Source organism: Brachionichthys hirsutus, chromosome 2 (genome assembly GCF_040956055.1).
Source record: "Brachionichthys hirsutus isolate HB-005 chromosome 2, CSIRO-AGI_Bhir_v1, whole genome shotgun sequence".
Lineage (NCBI taxonomy): Eukaryota > Metazoa > Chordata > Actinopteri > Lophiiformes > Brachionichthyidae > Brachionichthys > Brachionichthys hirsutus.
In genome coordinates this window covers 4,767,042-4,786,454 of record NC_090898.1, presented here as the reverse complement: position 1 = coordinate 4,786,454, position 19,413 = coordinate 4,767,042, and the positions used below count along the sequence as shown (strand labels likewise).

At 44.8% G+C, this 19,413-nt stretch overlaps 3 protein-coding genes across 4 annotated transcripts; 1 reads left to right on the top strand and 2 right to left on the bottom strand.

Moving 5' to 3' along the window:
* Window positions 1-3,079: 3,079 nt before the first annotated feature.
* ifrd2 (interferon-related developmental regulator 2) lies at window positions 3,080-8,305 on the bottom strand. Its single transcript, XM_068749269.1, has 13 exons — window positions 8,263-8,305; window positions 7,481-7,537; window positions 5,836-5,952; window positions 5,559-5,643; window positions 5,340-5,464; window positions 5,051-5,208; window positions 4,652-4,705; window positions 4,368-4,546; window positions 4,120-4,228; window positions 3,856-3,990; window positions 3,573-3,701; window positions 3,267-3,359; window positions 3,080-3,160 (listed from the first exon to the last, which is right to left on the bottom strand). The coding sequence occupies exons 1-13, from the start codon at window positions 8,303-8,305 to the stop codon at window positions 3,080-3,082; spliced, it is 1,365 nt and encodes a 454-aa protein (XP_068605370.1).
* Window positions 8,306-9,413: 1,108 nt separating this feature from the next.
* On the bottom strand, window positions 9,414-14,702 carry amt (aminomethyltransferase). The gene is made up of 9 exons (XM_068750927.1): window positions 14,565-14,702; window positions 13,393-13,560; window positions 12,796-12,876; window positions 12,324-12,455; window positions 12,174-12,252; window positions 11,805-11,950; window positions 11,136-11,316; window positions 10,673-10,828; window positions 9,414-10,075 (listed from the first exon to the last, which is right to left on the bottom strand). The coding sequence occupies exons 1-9, from the start codon at window positions 14,700-14,702 to the stop codon at window positions 9,900-9,902; spliced, it is 1,257 nt and encodes a 418-aa protein (XP_068607028.1). The 3' UTR covers window positions 9,414-9,899.
* A 40-nt stretch (window positions 14,703-14,742) lies between these two features.
* Window positions 14,743-18,666, top strand: si:dkey-20d21.12 (uncharacterized protein LOC556245 homolog). Of its 2 annotated transcripts, none has more exons than XM_068747612.1 (4): window positions 14,743-14,851; window positions 17,379-17,524; window positions 18,217-18,435; window positions 18,533-18,666. In XM_068747612.1, exons 2-4 carry the CDS (start codon window positions 17,389-17,391, stop codon window positions 18,664-18,666), a joined length of 489 nt encoding a protein of 162 aa, XP_068603713.1. In that variant the 5' UTR covers window positions 14,743-14,851; window positions 17,379-17,388. The 2 variants fall into 2 exon arrangements, with proteins under 2 accessions (XP_068603713.1, XP_068603707.1); XM_068747606.1 differs by lacking the exon at window positions 14,743-14,851 and adding an exon at window positions 15,614-15,999.
* Window positions 18,667-19,413: the final 747 nt, after the last annotated feature.

Genomic DNA, 19,413 nt, shown 5'->3' with positions numbered 1-19,413 from the left:
TTCATTGACTCCTCCTGGAGTCCATTAAGGATTTGAACTTCCCTGCTCACCATTCAACCACAACGAGTTACTCCTACTGCACGAGCGCCTCCATGTTGAGTTTATGAATGGACGAAACCACTTCGGTTCGATTGGAGGGGTGTTCTACACGGTAGGTCCGCATGGTGGCAGCAAATACATGTTTTTTCCTTCTTTTTCTTCTTCTTCGTGGGATTTTTTGTCGGGGCCAGTCCACCTTTACGAAGGGCATTACCGCCACCTTCTGAACCGGGTATGGACCAGGCTCCTATTTGATTAAAAATGTAGCTATCTTTATTTAGTTACAATTTATTCCAAATATATTTGTGTAAAAAAAACACGAAATAATTCCTGTTTACGGAAAATTATAAACGCTAGCCTATTACCAACACACTTCTCTAAATAACATTCTATTTCTTATGAGCCGATATAACCACTCTATGAAGCTCGGCAATATATGTGCTGATCCTGAAGGTGACGTCTTTTCCGCGGCATTGACTCGGGGAATGTTCTTTATCTTGCCCACTTCGTTTGTGTTTGCGCATGTCCATGACGAGACAAGGTGGTGGCTTTTTTGTTTTGCTTTGATTTTATATCAATTATCTTTGTTCCTGCGTGATGATTGCATTTGAATGGAACTTTTCCACATTATTAGATGTGTTAATTTATTCCCATCACAAACTTTGGTTCATACTCTCTAACAATTTGTAAGTTCCAACCTTTTAAAAAAGTGACATCAAACTGAATATTTTATTGTAATTACTGTGGCGGCTAAAGAGTTAAATGGTTATTTAGCAGCATGTTAAGGAGTAGTTACATTTATTTTACATTAAATTACATTACATTTAGTTACATTTTTACTGTGTTACATTTGGCCTTTTGAGGGCAAACATAATGCTAATGTGGCCCTTGGAGAAAATGAGTTCGACACCGCTGGCTTAGGTGAAAGGATTTCACAACTTAACATTTAAATTAATATGCATACAAAATATGAGCTTGTCTACAATTCAAATCGAAACTCATCTGCCTGAGAGAACTCTTTAGGTTATATTTCACCATTTATATTTATATATATGGCAGAAGTTACTCCTGTTTCCAGAGATAATTATTACTAGATATTTGCCCAGAAATCATTTTCAGAGCATTTAGGAAAGTAAAAACAGTGTCTGTGCCCTGGGAGAAAGCACGAGTGGTAAAATCCGATTGATTTCTGTCCCAACTATATTTTAAATTATGCAGTTATAGGAACGACATTGAGTTTTTTCCCCAAGTACCGTAAATTCCGGACTATAGAGCGCACCTGAATACAAGCCGCAGGTGCTTACCGGTATATTGAATAAATGATCTTTACAAAGGCTTTATCGAAACCTGGCTTGTAACAAAACAAAAAAAATATGGTAAACAGTAAAAAAAATATTTATTGACTAACATCACATCAAGTGGCAAAAAAAAACTTGCTAAGGGTATGATTCATAGTGAATAAAGCCAAAAGATTTAAGGACATGAAAAAGCTAAACTTGGAGAGCACCGCCCCTGTCTTACAGTCTGACTGTTTTGGTTGTTTAAGTCAATTTAACATGAACTGTAAACTAAAAAGTTACGTCGTTTCTCTTGACCCGTTCGGCAATTTTATTTATTGTATACCGCACCGGTACATAAGCCGCAAGGTTCATAGCATGGGAAAAAAGTTGTGGCTTATAGTCCGGAATTTACGGTACTGGAAACACATTTCCTTGAAAAAAGCAAGTTATTAAAAGAGACAGAGCGCATGGTCAAAATCCCTTTATTTCATCTTCTCTGCAGACCAGACAGTTTGAGGCTATCATGAACGCCTCAACAGCCAATGACAGACGGCATTAAATGTGCTTCAATCAAAAACACTTTGAATGTTAATACTGCCGCCCCTGTCTAGAGCATAGAGAATTTTAGACACAAACACTACCATCCTTAAACACCAGCAGCTCTGGTTAGTGGCCTTCGTGTATTACCTGGTCACCAGCGGGTAAAATCATTCCATTTCTTCTGATTCAAGTATACATCTTACAGTAAATTCCTATAAAAGGTATCTATAACACAGACATAGATCGCATTATCCATTGAAACAAAAACAAAAAAATGAATTTGTCTTTGCCATTGTCGTATTTGTAAACAGTTCTTAGCGTTTTTAAATTTCTTAAAAATCACACAGTACTGCCGTTTTCATAAATTATCAAGTAAAATACAATTATCCACCGGAAATACTTAAAAACAATTGTCCTCTTAAAATATATGAATATAAAAAAAGGTGACCATTTCATTTCATATTTTACTTAGGCATCTTTGTTAAGTTTTCATCTAAAGATTTTTAAAATAATTCCAATAAAACACTCACGCAAAACACTGCACACATTAACTTCAGGTTGCATTGTTCACACAGTTTGGCAGCTGAAGGAACCGATCTAGGTATAGAAGCAGAGTGGAGATTACTTTGATCCAAAATATTCCCATGGCTCTTTGTTTTGTTACAGGACTGGACGATTGACCACCAGAGATTAGCCAGGACAGTTTACATCCTGAAAAAGTGGCTTCATGTGGAAATTAAGGCCTGAATTTAAGAGTAAAAGACGTGACTGTCAAGCCCTGAAGCTGCAGAGTATTATCAATACCCAATCGGCACCAAAGAGGGTTCCAGTGAGTAACAATCGAAGGCCTCTACATTCGTAAAGCTTCAAAGAGTTTGAGTCCAGGAATCAAACATAATACTTTCTATGCATTTGTATTTATAGAATAATTCTGAGGATAACATTTCCCAGGACCTGAATAATTACTGTGTAATGAAGTAGTTCTACTCCTCATAAAAGAGGCGCAGCAGTGTCAATTATTCTTCCACAAGATTGTCTTTTCTAGTGTGGAGCTGGGAATAACTCCTTCGCAGATGAAGAGCACGAGTGAAGAAGCCCTGCCAAGAGTTTGTTGCGTCTTTGAGTGTCTGACAGGTGAAGGCAGCGTTTTGTAACCATCGCAAAGGAGGACAACAAGTTCCCCGCTCGCGCACCCCTTTCACTTCAACCTTGTCCTTTCCTCACATGACGTCAGCTCGTTTGTCCCTGACCTTGTTCCTCTGTTTGGTTCTGGCTTTGAAGGCAGCCGAGTTGAAAAGATGCTATAAAAAGGAAAAAGATACAAGGACGCGGCATAAACGCAAAACATGGGAATCCAAAATAATGCAACCACACCCTGAGGCTGCTGGAGTGCAGGGAGAGATTTACCTTCTCAAATCTTGATATCTTGCTGCCTTTGAGAACAGCGTCCAGGATGAGGGGGGGGCCAAGGCCAAAGATGTCTCTGAGCAGCGGGTTGAACTGCAGCAATGCAAACAGCACACGGCAACATTAACAGAGGAATGTCCACCAAACAGTTCTCTGAATTTAATTGAAACTCTTCCTGTTCTGGTCTGCTCGAGATTGTTTGGCTTAATGTCGTCCACGGCGTGCATAAGACATTAAAACTCCCGTCACTCTGTGTGAAGTAAATAAATCATCTCGACTACCCCGCCTGACATCGTCTGTCCTGACCTGCAGATGGTGTCTCACTCCGGATTCCATGATGTCCTTGAAAGCGTCGTAGATTCTTCTCCTCATCCAGCCGTCGATGTGAACGCTCTCTACTCCAAACCGGATCCTCTCCTCTGTGAAGTCGTCGATCTGAAGGAGGAGCAAAAAGACGCCACAATTTTAAAGACTTGGAGGAACCCCCCCCCCCAACAAGAGACACTCTGCATGGGGGAGGGAGGGGGAACACCCGGCCCAACCTTACTGCAGCAGGTTAATCCACTGTCCGGTCGCCGTTGAGACGCACCTCTATGTAATGCAGCACCTCTCGGAAGATGGAGCGCTGTTTCCGCCTGTCGTTCTTGGCTCTGTGCTTGTTGCTATCCGTGGCTAAACTTTTCAAACACCGGCACAGATTTTCCTCCTCCTCCACTTCAAAGTCCTGCATGCAAGAGGGGAAAACGATGACTTCCAAACCACAAACCCCTTCAAACTGGAGACGAGGGCACAATGAACCGAGGACTTGAATCGGTAATGCCTGTCGCTGCTGCTAAAGGTGGACGGACGTCACCTGATCGAGGTCTCGTCCCAGCTCCACCAGCAGGGCGATGGTCTCTCCGGCTGCGATCCGGTAGTTGACGTCGCTGCTCTGCAGACACGCCTGCAGTTTGGGGAGGTGACTGTGGGGAGGACAACAAATAACTCAAATTGTCAGTCAAGCTAATAGGCTTAAAGCTACCATTTTATCTACCCTGAGTTCTGCGTCAGACTTTTCCTTCCAGTCTTAACATTTCCTTTTTTTTTTTTTTGTTTACTCACAAGTGGAGCAGCACCGTCAGCCTGGACGCAGGGCAGAGGGTGACCAGCAGCGACCAGGCCTGCAGGGCGGCGCAGTGGAGGCCCGGGATGCCCGGTTTGGGTGTCGGCAGGGTTCCCTCTCTGTTGGGGTAAGAAGACATGAAGATGCTCTCCAGGAGAGTCAAAGACTTGATCAGGTCCTGGGACGATTCAGACGAGGCGTTGAGGGGAAAGAAGGAGAGAATGAGACACGAGAAAAACAGTCGCTGTAAAACAAGAGCAACCGAGAGTCGGTTTGTTCTCACCTCTCCTTCCTCGGCAGCAGAGACGTAGCAACACATCCCCAGCGCTCGGGCACACTGACGCAGGCAGGTGGGAGAAAAGGCAAATAAACATTTAATCAGGCACGGGGCAAATATGAAAGAGTCGAAAATGAGGTTACGGGAATTGTTACGAGCCCGTTTTGTTCCTCCAGTGCCGGAGGAACAAAACGATGCAGAGGGTTGAAACCAGCAGAAGACAACGACTGTATGAAGCTGAACGCATCAGCGCTAACCCCCCCCCCCACACACACACACACACACATCACCGGAAGGTGACGAGGAAGACTTCCGGGGAAACGGCTGAATTGAATTCACCGACAATGCACACCAGGAACTTTAGGGCGGCGCACATGAGCGGAGAAGCTTTGTGAGACCACTCACGCTCTGGCGGGCTGCTACGCTGGCGCCGTTGTCGATAAGAATGGCGGTGAGGATGGGACGAAGCATCTTGAAGCCCTCCTCTGCCTCGTCTCCACCCCCCAGCTGGATACAGAGCAGGGTGAAGACGGTGGCGGCCGCCGACTGCTCCTCGCCGCCACCTGGTGACAACAGAAGGCGTTTTATAGTCGGTACCCGCAGCGGTTGAACACGTAGCTTTTCCTTCTGGACAGACGGGACGAGTCAGCAGAAATCTATATTCAACCGTGTCCGTCTCTACGTCCCACCTCACCTTTCTTAATGCTCCTTTCCAGGCTGTCGCAGAGGGTGAGGCGCCTCTCCGTCAGGAAGTCATAGAGCAGTCTGGAGGAGAAGGCCTGACGCAGCGACTCCAGGCCTGCTAGACGCGTCTTCACGCTGAGTAAAAAGAAAGATATGAGAAGTTTTCACTCAAGTAATCCTATTTTACTAATTGAAAGCATCCAGATAAAAGACAATTAGAGGCCCTCACCTCTTGTCCGTCACATATTCGACGCATTGCTTGAGTTTGTCTTCCGTTTCCTCCTGTGCCGTCTGCTCATCCACCTGCTCCCCTCCTGTTTGCAGTTGACACAGGACCTGAATTACTGTATGCAAATAGACTCCTTATGTCACAAAGAGATAATAAATGATGCCACACAACAAGACAGTTACGAGTGGGGATTGCAGGGCAGAACCCCAACTGCCTTAATATTACACGAGTGCACCCGACTCAGAGAACGTGTGAGCATCATTTGACTCTAACACACCGGGGCCGTCTTCCAGCACAGACGCGCTCTCGCTGGCGCTGCTGCAGTGGCTGAGCACATCAGAGGTCATCTCATCATCGCTGGCGCCCGACTCCCCCTTCACGCCATTCTTAACACCTAGGAAGAGAAACGGGGAAAGGGTCAGACAAGGGGAGAAGGAACCTACAATGATTAACCCTTTAGCAAATAGCATGCTGTGTCCAGTTGATTTAAAAGGTGTTGCATTTACTGCCAGTTCCAACCTCTGGAAACGGTTAAAAACAGCTAAACTAAAAAAACACTTGATGAAAAGAGCATCCCAGAATGAACCTGCATCCGGCTGGAGGCTGACCACAGGACCGCTGACGTTCTCTACATCAACGCTTCATACTGGGCGGTATTTAGTGTCCTGTGTCCGCCACCGCTCCAGCCTGAGTGGTAGGAAGAGCTAACATAAGCTAACCCTCAGGTTCCTGCTGGCTCAGGACTTTCTCCTGTTGGTGGGATTACTGGAGACCAGAGAGGCCACTGATTCCGTGTGTAGAATGGTCACGCCGTATGCGTGTGATGGAAGTCAGGTCAACCGGGACAGTGAAGGCAACACAGGGGTCGCTGTTATTGTTGCAGTAAAACATTCATTGTCTCCAGTTTAGCCACTGCGACTGCAAAACGGTTCTAAGAGACAACAATCAATGGAAATAGTGAAAGAACTGCTGCGGTACCCCATGATCAAGGCACCAACCCCCCCCCCCCCCCCCCACACACACACACACACACACAAAAGAATTCTCCCTTAATGGATCACTCCACATTCTCTTCACTTGCATGCGTGTGATGTTTAAAGTGCACAAATGTCCCCATGCAGCGTCATTCTCATGCGTATCATAAACCGCTATTCAGCCAGTTGTGCCGTGCTGGAAATCTTCACACGGGACACGTGGGACGGAGTCGGAGTCAAGTCAAAGGACACCAACGCAGCAATATTATCTTACAGCCACATCTCAAATAGAAGATGAAACTACAGGAATTCTAGGAAACAGACCTGCTTGCATCTGCAACCATCTTACAGTTGCAGTAGAAGAATGAGCGTTCGCCGTCGAGGTTCAAGAAGCTCACAAATATTATATGATAATAGGATTGGCAGTGTAGCGTAGGTTTCTGGGTTCTTCCTGATGAGTCTACAAGTTTGCACACCATTTAATTTCAAGCGTGCTGACAAACACCAGGACAGACCGGCGCGACAGCGTCGCTCCTCGGTGGGGTCCGAGCACCAGGAGGTGTGGGTCGTGTGCACGGAACTCTGAGGGTTAAAATAATAATAATAATCTGGATTTATAGGCATAATCAACATAAAATGGGTTTACAATAAAGAATGGGGGGGCAAATAATGGCAAAATAGGGAGCACACAAACGCGGGCACAGTAGACGGCAATGAAGCCAGACCAGATGTTAGCAAACTGATTCACACGAACAGGTCGGGCCGGGGGGGGGGGGGGGGGGGGGGGGCAACCGATGTGGCTCCATTACGGCCTCCATTATTATCAGTCCTGCGTTGTGAGGCGAGGCGAGCAGCCAGCGTGCCACTCCGGGCAGGCAATGAATGATGCACTGAGTTTAGCATGGGAGCGGGTGCAGCGGCCAGGGGGTCAAAGGTCAGGGGTCAGACCTTTCAGCGGGGCTTTAGTCGCCAGCTGCAGCTGAAGGAGCTCCTGACGGAGAGAACCTGAATGCGTGGCATGAAAGGATGGACGAAAGAAAGGTTTGCATGTTCGGAGAAAAGAAGGGAGGAATAGAAAATCAGGTAAAATGAAGGAATAGCCATGGAGGGGGAGAAAGAGACATCAGGAGTGAAGTCCACTTTCACTGAAAGAAACAAGGAAAGTTAGAAAACTGGAAAAGGGTTTGCGAACATGTTGGGAGAACCTGCACGGCGTCCATATTTTAAGTGAAGACGCGTTCACGTGTGTGTGTGCGCGCGCTTGCGTCCTCACAACCCACTCCAGGACACGCGAGTGGGTGCAGAGACGCTCCAATCTAGAACACTTTGAAAACGCGACTCCCACGCAGCACGTCCAGCGCCCCGTTTTAGCGGCGTGGCGCTGCGGCTAAAAACACCACGAGGTTCATTTTAACCGGTGCTCGCCGTCGCCTCCCGTTAGGCGTCACACGCACACGCACACGCACACGCACACGCAGACATTGAAGCTTTACTTCATTGTAGAATGGCAAAAAACGCGCAAACCGCATGTCTGAGACGCAGCAGAAAGAACCGCGGGTTGCTCTGCGTGGGCGCAGAGAACCACGCGTCAGCTAGCGAAAAGTTCAGGGGGAGTAACCCACGCCACGCTGCCGCCGAAAGGAGCGGCGATCACGGCGTGCTCTTTGAATGAGAAGACACGCAATGAGGGATGAAGTCGCGTTACATTCCCGACAGACGGAGCCGCTTACCGGGTCTGCCGGAGCCACGCTTCCCCTTCTTACTCCGGGGCATTTTGACCGGCTCCTTGATCCGCTTCACAAACACAGCTAGCTAAAGTTAGCCCGCTTAGCCCACGTCCGCTCCACAGGCTAGCCCGGATTGGTGCGTATCGCTTTAACAGAAACCCACGTGACCGACGCAGGATGTCGTCCGGATGTGACGCGACTAAAAGGAAACAAACTGTATCGACTTGTTGCGGGTTTGCTGTCGCTTTGCCCCCATTCATGGATCGTTCTCGGAAATGTGTGAATGAATCCATTTTTAGTTTGTTATTTCATATGATTGAACACTTTGGTTAATAAAATCCCACATAAACATTTTAACTCTGAATTTTATTACACAAATTTGCTATAATTTACATGCCAACTCTCGAGCATTTACACAAACAAGCAAAATGCGAACCCTTCACATGAACAACTTCACTCAGCAAACAAGTAGAGAAAATGATATTATACAAAGATGATCATAGTTTAAGTAAAAGACTAGCAATTGAATAAAGATTAAATATTATTTCACAGGTTAATGTTGGGTTTACAGCATGCAAGTTGTTCCATCTTTTTTTCATTTTGTTTACCTGCAATGATTTTAGATTGTCAATACGCTCCTTTCACACTTGTGCACTCGACACAGTGCTGACGCGCCAGTGTTGTTCGGCCCATTCATCGTCGTCACTGCTAGAAAGTCGTCCGGTGGCCTGGAGTCACTTCCCCGAACGTATTAACAACCTATTATCTATTGTCTCCAGGCAGTCTGCGTCCAACGGCAGGTTGAGATGGGAAGCTTTTTCCAACGGGGTTCAGGTCTAGTTTTGAGCACGTTGCTACCTAGAAGTCCCCCTTTTCAGGCAATTTGTTTTTTGATGCTCCGAAACCCCATGAACTAACCTTTTGTGAAATTAATGTACACTTTTTATTTTTATATATATATAAATATATCCTCAACCCTACCCTATGTTACTATGTTGCTATCCCATTTGGTACTTCTTAAGGACACAAAATTATACCAGAATGAATGACCACAATAATTTAAAGTCATTCCTTCACACAAACAAACAAAAGGAAGCTGAAATTGAAAAGGACAAATTATTTAATGGAGGGGGGGTGTTTTTAATCAGAAGTTTACACTAAAACATTTACAGAATAAAATCCAGTGATTGGTCATGATCAAGAAAGTGTTAACACAAACTGGCAACTTGTGAATCAGTAGTATTAAGTAGGAGGCCAACATTTCTAAAAATCTTTTTTTGGATTGGTTTTAACTAATATTCTAATTTTCAGAGATACTGAATTTTTGGAATTTCATTAGTTCTCAGTTATAATCCTCAAAATTAAAAGAAATGAAAACATGAAATACATCAGTCTGTGTGTAATGAATGAACATAATATACAAGTTTCACTTTTTGAATGGCATGAATGAAATAAATCAACTTTCTCATGATATTCTAATTATATGACTAGTGCCTGTAAAGGTAGCATCCTAACTGTCTACTACATCTGTCCAAAAACTATTTAAAATGGGGAAAATGGAGATAAACAGGGAGCAGCATTGGAGGACAAGAGACAGAGTGGAGGAATGGTCCAGTGCAGTAACATATGTATATATGAACCTATCCAGAGTAGTATTTGGTGGGGACAAAGGGCATCCTGCTGACAGTAGCAGGCCCGGCTTTTTTCCTGACCTCAACTTGGATGGCGGTTCCATTCTTGGAGAACGCTGCATCCACGTATCCCATAGCGACGTTCTTCTTCAAGCAGGGAGAGGGGCAGCCGCTGGTCACCTCACCTACGCATGAGAGAAAATATTAGCTCTTCCTCTTCAGACATCTTCCTGACACCCTTTGTGTCTGGCATCAGCGGGAAAAATAGACACTTAAGTGGAATAGTGGTGAAAATGTTCTGTTCTTCACCTTTACTTCCAGAACAGCACACTGTATTTCTGATGATCTCACTGATTTATTCAATAACTAATTTAATCATGAAATGATTATATTGTTTGCTTTTAAATTAATATTCAATGGTTGTGATTTGTGTTTCTTTTCTTAAGTTTTAATCTTACCTTTAAACCTTCGAGGGAGAAATGCTTTTAATTTAATTTCACATTTACACCAGAAATCCATTTCCTTCCACTGACGTTGTACTACTATTAGGTAAAACACAGATGTACCGTAATACCTTGACATACGAGTATAATTTGTTCCTGGACCGGGATCGTAACTCAAATCACTCGTATGTCAAATAATTTTTCCCCATATAAAATAACTGAAAAAAAATTAATAAACGCTAATAACAATGGGGAAAAAAACTTTCCAAATATAGATACACCCACACACAGATATAATAAATGATATACAGTATTATTGTAGTGGATTTGCTTTCTGACCTACGACCTTTCCATCGGGGTCAAGTAGGTGCGTGTGTTGCCTGACGGGCGGCCCGGTGGACACCAGCCCGACTCTCTTCCTGGCAGTCTTGGCTTTGATCTGAGGAACTATAACATCAGCGCCGGGAAAATCCTTGGCCTGACGTCGACGTTTTCCTGCGTGTGAGGAAAAAGCAATGGAAGTTGCTCTTTTCAATGCATCTTTAAAAATTCATATCCATATTTATAAAATAATGAAGCCAAAATTGTTGCTGAGGAATCTCAGTTATTTATTTTCTGGAGTCTGTTCATCCTTTCAAGCAACGCGTCTCACATTGGTGCTGTTTTATGCTTGGCTCATAAAGAATGGATTCTATTATGGACTCGCCATCAAATACACAGTTCGTGTTTATAATCGATACTTCTACAAGAGCCCTCTGACAACATTCATGACATCATTTCAGAATGAACACTAAAATCCTACCAATGGTCCAGACGAGGCCGGCCTCGACAGGCGTAGTGGTCTCATCTATGTCGTTCCCGTAGAGACAAAGCCCCGCCTCCAGCCGTAGACTATCCCTGGCGCCCAGACCAGCCAGCTTCACCTCGCTGTTCGCTAGCAGCTTCTCCGTCAGCTCCACCACCCTGGACCGAGGACAGGACATCTGGGACAGAAAGACAGGCTGACGTAGGCCTCCGGACAAGCGGAAAATCAAGGGACATCGACAAATACAGCTTTCCCTCGCTACATCGCGGTTCATTTTCCGCGGATTCACGATATTGCGGATTTTCTTGCCGAACATATGTTTTCATACATCGTGGACTTTCGTGGGATTCTGCAGCATGTATAAACGTTTAAATCTCCTTTATTTTCATGATTTTATTGGTAAATTTGCATTTTCTAGCACAAAAAAAATAAGACAGCAAAAAAATATTAATTAAAACACGTATTATTAAACACATATACAGTATTGCAACATAAAATATAGTACCGGTACTGTACTGTACAAATGGAACGAGATCTGCGTTCGTAAAACACAAAGTTCCAGCATCTCCCCTTGCGTCTCGCTCATCCGGTTAGCATCAGCGTGTTTTTTTGTCACATAAAAACAAATGAAAGGACAAATAAGTGAAGTGAATGAGAGATACTGACCTCCACCCCATCCTCCCCAGTGTACCCGCAGCGAGTGACCCGACAGCCAGGGATGCCAAACACAGTTGCCAAGGCAGAGGTCATGAAGGTCAACTTACTGAGATCCTCCTTTAGCCCTTCTTGGAGCACCCGAGACATGGATGGACCTAACAACACATTAACCGGTACGGTAGTCAAAAATAAAAATAAAAAAGGGGATTCATTGATAAATGAGAGAAAACTGATGGAAGAAAAGAGGGAAATGAACAGGAAAAACCACAAACAAAAAATTATGGAAAAAAGAAGGATGAGAGGAAGATGAAGGAAGAAAAGAATGAGGCAAATATATGGGAGCAAAAAGAGAAGAAAGTAAAAGGAGGAATATTTTACCTTGCAGTGCAATCAGTGCTTCGTCAAGGAACTCCAGATCGACATCAAATCCTGCAGCTTTGCACTCTGCAAGTCTGGCCTACAGGTAAACCACACACATCAGACACGCCTCTCTCTCTCTCCACTCGTTCATCCAGACAATACAGTTACCTTCATATGAGCAGAGTCCTTGTCGGCACAGCCAGCGTTAGAGACAACGTAGAGGTAGCCCGGGTCTGCCTTTGTTACTATGAGGTCATCCATAATGCCTCCTTTCTCATTGGTGAAGAGGGTCAGTGTTCCCTAAGAGGGGGGGGGGCAAATGGGCAAATAGAGGATGCGTATGAGCTGAGGGGAAATGACTCTGATAACCGTGATGTCACGTCAGGGTCAGTGGTTCTTCCTTTGCAACCATGACATTCCTCAAAGGCAGGGAGAAGACTGGATTCGAATCTGATCAAGTCAAGCCGGATTCAAGGGTGACTCAAATTAACAATTAGCTTCCCATCTTACTGCTGGAGGTGTAAATATGCATCTGCTTCTAATAATTGCAAAAAAAATCTAATAAAATACACACACACACACACACACACGCACACACACACACACACAAAAGAAAACAGCAAACAAGGTGCCGTCTCACCTGATTGTCTTTGAGCTCTGCAATATCTGCAACCACAAGGGACTCCATGAATTTCACTTGGTCTTTGCCGTGGACTTTGGTCTTGCAGGGGGAAAAAGTAAAATAAAACACTTAAACATTGTAACTGTATATATTTTTTTCTATGATGGTTCTTTTTTTCTGTCGCATCAGACAATAAACTCTGAGGAAAAGACAGGAGGCGGAGCGAGAAGCGACTTGGGAGTGACCATGTTGGATAGGAGTAGAAATGAGACAATAAGAGGGACAGTGAAGGTTAGACGTTTTGGAGACAAGATCAGAGAGACCAGACTTTGATGGTTTGGACATGTCCAGATGAGAGACGGGGACTATATCGGTATAAGGATGCTGAGGATGGAGCTGCCAGGGAACAGGGCTAGAGGTCGACCCAGGAGAAGACACATGGACGTAGTGAGGGAGGACATGAGAGTGTCTGGTGTTGGGGAGGACGATGCAAAGGACAGGGTGAAGTGGAGAAGGTTGATTTGCTGTGACGGCAGGTGTCTATGGATTAGAGCTATGGTGCATTCGTTTACCTGTGTGAGGGCTCTACAGTCTGTCTGTGGACAGTCGTCTCACCTGCAGCATGTGGCTGACGTCGAAGATGGAGCAGTGCTGTCTGGTGTGCATGTGAGAGGCGATGTGACTGTCTTTGTACTGGACAGGCATACTCCAGCCTGCGAACTCCACCATCTTCCCCCCATGCTCTGCGTGGAAGTCAAACAGCGGCGTCTTCTTCAAGGTAGCCTGCGGGGGGGGAACGAAACACCATACTGAGCATGCACACACTGGCAAGTCAAAATCAATAAGCATATACTGATGTATTAATACTACACAACTAATGAATTACGTCTTTCATGGGCGCTACTGCTCTGCTAGGAGTTAATACCTGCAAAAAAGCTTAAATATCAAGACATAGTTCATGTTTGAAGTGCTGCTAAAATTAATTTTTGTATTTATTTATTCAGTGCAATAACAAAGATATACTAAAACATTATATATATATATATATATATATATATATATTCTAAAAACTATTTTAAATGGCCTGGACTTTCGAGAGCAGTGTGACCTTTGAACTGGGGGGGGGGGGGGGGGGTATCAGTGCAGCAGGAGAACTGCACTATGGGACACGATGTGTCATCAGATTCAAATGCATTTTACAAAACTGATGCAGCCTGAAGTCAGCGATTAATCTGAATGAGTCAGAGAAGACGAAGTCGTTCTGAGTTCTTTGTGCAAACCCTTCATGCTAAAGTGTTTTAAAAAAAAGAGCTTGTATGAGTTTTTATCCCTTCAGCTTCATGCAGGTGCCTCGTAGCTTTACCTGCTGATAAGAACTTTATCTCTGCAGCTCGATCAAAGGACGATCAAAGCACGGCAGTCCTTGGTTTGTTTTCACATTCTCATTGAAAAGGGAAAATAGGCTGAGTTGATGCAGGCAGTTCTGTCTCACACGTGGTTTTAATAAAATCACATGGTGCAGTTCAGTGAAGTGTGTGTGTGTGTGTGTGTGTGTGTGTGTGTGTGTGTGTGTGTGTGTGTGTGTGTGTGTGTGTGTGTGTGTGTGTGTGTGTGTGTGTGTGTGTGTGTGTGTGCGTGCGTGCGTTCTGCTGGCACAGATGTTCATTATGTCTGCATGAAGCGGTCACTGCTGCTGAGGCACTCTGCCATTACTGTCGTGCACAATGTAGAAATATAACAGGAGCAGTTCCGACAAACCCAAAGCTGTTACGCGCGGCTCCACTCACCTCCGCACCTGAAGCGCGTCTCTGCTGCGTCTGCCCGGAACATCCAGCCCCAGCGATCCGGAGCGATCCGGCCCTGGAAGCCCGCAGCCCCAGCCCCCCGAACCCGAACCCGAACCCGAACCCGAACCGAGCCCACATCACGCCAGCCAGCCGAGTCGTCTCACCCACGACGCCTGGACAGAACTGCTGCTGCCAACTTTGGAGACTTGAAAGACGCTGAAAGTTTACTGAGCAGTGAAAAAACACCGGCAAGGGCCGAGCGAGGAGGCAGAAGCACGGACTTGTGGGTAATGTAGTTTATTCTAATTTACCTAACATTTTAGGTGAAAGCGAATTTTACAATTAGAAATAGCAACAGCTATTTACAGTGCTAGTCTACGACGGAGTATTAGAGCCACACTAAGAAAGGTTTGTTTATTTTTACATTACGAGATTAAAGTCGTATTATTACGAGAAAAAAGTCATAATATTATGACTTTATTCTCGTAATGTATAAAAAGCAATAATTTCTTAGTGTTGCCCCAATACTCCGTCATACTAATGACCCAAGGTATTCGTTTCCGAATTAATTTCATCCATGCGCAAAGGATGAATTGCATTTTAATGCAGAGACAGAGAGCGAGTGCACCGACATGTTCCTGATGATTCTGATCTGTACCACATGAGAGGAAAAAAATCACAACTGGGTTATTTGATCCTATAAGTATAAACCACAGGAACAGACAGAATAAAGGTCTGCCAGCTGGCACATATTTGTCCATTATTATTGTTTAAATGTTGATTGTTAATTATTCTGTTCTAATTTATGTCCTATATAAAACACAAGTTCAGTTCATCTACCTCGAGCTCAGGAAACAGTATCGAGTTTCATGACGTGTGTGTTAATACCAATATACCCCATCGCGCCCCAGAATAGTCATCCTGTGTGCTGCTATTTTAGGTCTTGACTCCCAGCAGGGTTAGGCGTTTGCGTAAGCATATTGGGAGGGGGATGACAGGCCTGAGAAGACTTCCTCTCTCTCTCCCTATCTCTCTCACTCTCTCACGGGTCAGTTCTAAGTGTGCTAAATCAGAACCTGGGTGGCACGCAAACATATTTAGTACGAGGGGTTAGAACTAGGGCGTTCTATAGTTGCTCTGTGACACATAAACACTCGCAAGAAAGAGTCTGACCCAAAGGCAAGAGGCTCTCTCTTGTTTTAATGCGTCAACAGTCCCTGGTTATTTCTTTGGATTCTATCTGAGCTCATTTGGAATACTTTTGTGACACTCTGGCTCCTGGACGACCTGCGTTGTGGACGCATATGCAGAAGCAACTCGTCGCTGCTATCGTGGGTACAGAGGCATGTTTTGGCAATCAAGTGTCTGTATGCGAGGGTGAATAAGAAGAAGAACTCAACCAGAACAATCAAGCACACTCACAAGGTGCAGGAAGGTAAGTGGGTGAAGAAGAACATCACTCTATACAATCAGGTAGTCTAGCAGTAATCAGTTAATCATTCATCGTCTACCCTGGTCTTTGGTCCTTGATTCAAATTCCAGCACAACTACACCTTTCATTTGACCGTGAACTCTATTTATAGCTCTGATAAATTAGACATTCACAATATGGCCTCTTTGCTTTTGTCTTCAAATAGAAGCTAAGCTGATCTGTCTGACTGGTCTCAATTTAAATTTATTTGTATTATCCTTTGGATTCAAAACACTTACAGATGGAGATAGAAGTCGGCATGAATTGTGTTTTGTTTTAGGTCTGACTCTTTTGAGCACACTTGTCCAAGCCAATGATAAATAAGTTCACCCAGTGTCTCTTTCATTTGCAGCTCAGTCATGGATCGGCAACAAAATAAAAACTAGAAAACGACAATCAGAGATTGCAGACCCTCGCCTCCAATAGACTATTCGATCTTGTGAGACAGTAAACAGGGCTTCTGGATCAGAGGGGCCAAGCCTGCTCTAGCTTGCTGCTCCGGAATGTACTACTCCTTCTGGACTCTTTTTCCCATCATGCCATTCGTGTCCCTTCCTCTTAAAGTGGCAGTTTACAGCACATGCACAATTCCAGATGTAAAAATAATTCTAGAATCTGGATCCAGATCCGGATCAACGCCATTCTCGGGGAGGACCGAGTCACGGACAGAACCTTGCTCGTGTAAAGATTTCAAGTCGATTGGATTACTAGTTTTTGAGTTATGCGCTCGGACGGACAAACAAACAAACAAGCAAACAAACAAACAAACAGACAAACGCACCCAATTGCAATACCCTCGCCTCCCCTTCGGCGAGGGTAATAACTCTATCATTAAAAATAAAATAACCTTTCAGAGTTGGTCTTCCTCGAACAAAGCAGCCAATCGGTGGCTCCATAGGCTCCACACTGATGTTTGTGTTGATAGGCCTTTTCATTTTTTGTTACTGTATTGATCACATACCTGTGTGATTGGTGGCACACTACTGACACAAGCTTTAAACTATTTTAAAGGTTTCCCTCCATATCCTTAAGAAATCAATACTGTGGATGTATTCAGTTGAAAAAAGAGCAAAAATCTATTAAACTTGAAGTTGTCATGAAGTGATAATTTGATTATGTTAAAGAAAATGTAGTTGCTGTTTAGTAACACAAGCGATGCTCACTCTGCTTTCTGTAAGGATCTTTTGTGTGAACTATCAACAAGTATCAACTAATGGGACTTTGGGACGCATCTAATATGCCAAAGGGTGTCTTCTTAGTCTTTATGAGCCACCAAGGGAAGTCACAAATGTTGGTGCTTAGAGATCAACTTTCATTTGAATTATCTGCTCATGTTCCTCAAGCGGAGACACGATGTCGAGGCCTCCGTCCTCCCAGACCAGCCTACAGTCCTACAGGGTCAGTGACAGAGACCTCACCGAGATTGAACTCCATTCTGTGGATTCCATTAACGACCTTCACCGAACACACCACGAACACAGCCACAAAGGTACAGACACACACCACAAAGGTACCGACACATACCACGAACACAGCCACAAAGGTACAGACACACACCACAAAGGTACAGACACACACCACAAACACAGCCACAAAGGTACAGACACACACCACAAAGGTACCGACAGACACCACGAACACAGCCACAAAGGTACAGACACACACCACAAAGGTACCGACAGACACCACGAACACAGCCACAAAGGTACAGACACACACCGCAAAGGTACCGACAGACACCACGAACACAGCCACAAAGGTACCGACACACACCACAAAGGTACCGACAGACACCACAAACACAGCCACAAAGGTACAGACACGCACCACAAAGGTACCGACAGACACCACGAACACAGCCACAAAGGTACAGACACACGCCACAAAGGTACCGACAGACACCACGAACACAGCCTCAAAGGTACAGACACACACCACAAAGGTACCGACAGACACCACGAACACAGCCACAGAGGTACAGACACACAACACAAAGGTACAAATGCCCACAATGAACCAAATCACAAAAATACAGACACACTTTAGAAAATATGATCTAGACTTGCACAAACCTTAACCTAACCCCGACACAATCTACTGACCCAAACACACAGCAACACCTTGAACCAGCCTTAAAGGTACACACACGACTCTGATGGCCTCTCCTGTTTCTGAACTCAGGGATGAGGCCTCCTCGCCCTGCTTACACACCCTCCCCTAATGGGAATCTCTACACATGCGACGTGAGAGCTGCCAATCAAAGAGGGCATCCAGCCAGCAGCAAATGGCAGAGCCGTCTACAGGATATGCTGACGCCCAGCTCCGCCCGCGCCTACGCAATGGGCTGCGCCATCATCACGCTGCTTCTGCTCACAGTGTTGCTCATCTTCTACTTCTTGGGTGAGCGATCATGTTAATTCATTATCATTAGTTTCCACTCATATCGTATGCAGGTAATGAATTCTACTGACCTCAGGGTGAACTCTTCCTCATCCAGTCCAACAGGGCGGTACGGTCCAGATGCTGACGGAGGCGTTGAGGGAGAAAGAGGCTGCAGCCACACAACTGGCACAGCTGGTCCTAGAGCTGCAGGCCCTGAGACACAACCTGACAGCCATCAGAGGGACATGAGGAAGAGTGTGTAACCACAGACGCACTTTTGATGTTGAAGATTCCAAACTTTAAACCTTGTGTCACACTGGAGGTTTACTCGAGGAGGAAATACTCACCAGAAGGTCCTCTGAATGTCTTTATGTTTAAATGTCATCAGTGGAACTACATAATTACCTCCGCTGAGGCGGGGCTTATGTGATCGCCGGCGTTGGTTTGTCCATCCATCTGTTAGCAGGATCACTCAAAAGATTCATGGCGGATCCTGATTTCATCACAGGAAATGTCGAGAATGATGATCCAGAAGAGATCCTGGATTCTAGATCACTTTGAAATCTTTGGTAACACCGGAATCAATGGCGCTTCAACATTAGTTTCTCAATATCTCGATTGATTATTGACCAATGTTTATGGAATTTGACACTGTCATGTAGGGTGGGAAACTCCATGTCACCACCAAATTTCATCTGGATCAGATCCAGAAAGACATTAGGAAAAAATATTTAAACATTGAAAATCCCATTTACGGATTCAAAAATCAGTTAAAAATAAACTCCAACTCAACTCGGGGGGTGGTCTGCCCTGCTTCAAACAGCAGACGGTCAACGGTAGCAACAAGCTAACAAATGAATTAAAAACATCTAGCAGCCATGTTTGATCCGAGAAGGGGGGGGTGCTGTTCACCTACCGATGAGTCCTCCTCCCAGACAGGAGAGAGAGGGATCACCTGACAGGATTCACTGGAGCGTCTCTCTACTGGGATTCAGG

Bases quoted from the DNA above. Each gene is read 5' to 3' on its own strand.
- si:dkey-20d21.12 (XM_068747612.1), top strand. From the start codon at position 17,389: ATGTCGAGGCCTCCGTCCTCCCAGACCAGCCTACAGTCCTACAGGGTC. The intron at 17,525-18,216 runs GTACAGACACAC...TTCTGAACTCAG, and splicing joins CCACGAACACAGCCACAAAG to GGATGAGGCCTCCTCGCCCT. The intron at 18,436-18,532 runs GTGAGCGATCAT...TTCCTCATCCAG, and splicing joins GCTCATCTTCTACTTCTTGG to TCCAACAGGGCGGTACGGTC.
- ifrd2 (XM_068749269.1), bottom strand. From the start codon at position 8,305: ATGCCCCGGAGTAAGAAGGGGAAGCGTGGCTCCGGCAGACCCG. The intron at 7,538-8,262 runs GTAAGCGGCTCC...CCACGCATTCAG, and splicing joins GCGTGGCTCCGGCAGACCCG to GTTCTCTCCGTCAGGAGCTC. The intron at 3,161-3,266 runs GTAAATCTCTCC...TCCTTTTTATAG, and splicing joins AGATATCAAGATTTGAGAAG to CATCTTTTCAACTCGGCTGC.
- amt (XM_068750927.1), bottom strand. From the start codon at position 14,702: ATGTGGGCTCGGTTCGGGTTCGGGTTCGGGTTCGGGTTCGGGGGGCTG. The intron at 12,877-13,392 runs GTGAGACGACTG...TCCCCCTGCAAG, and splicing joins ACGTCAGCCACATGCTGCAG to ACCAAAGTCCACGGCAAAGA. The intron at 10,076-10,672 runs GTCAGAAAGCAA...TCTCATGCGTAG, and splicing joins CCCCGATGGAAAGGTCGTAG to GTGAGGTGACCAGCGGCTGC.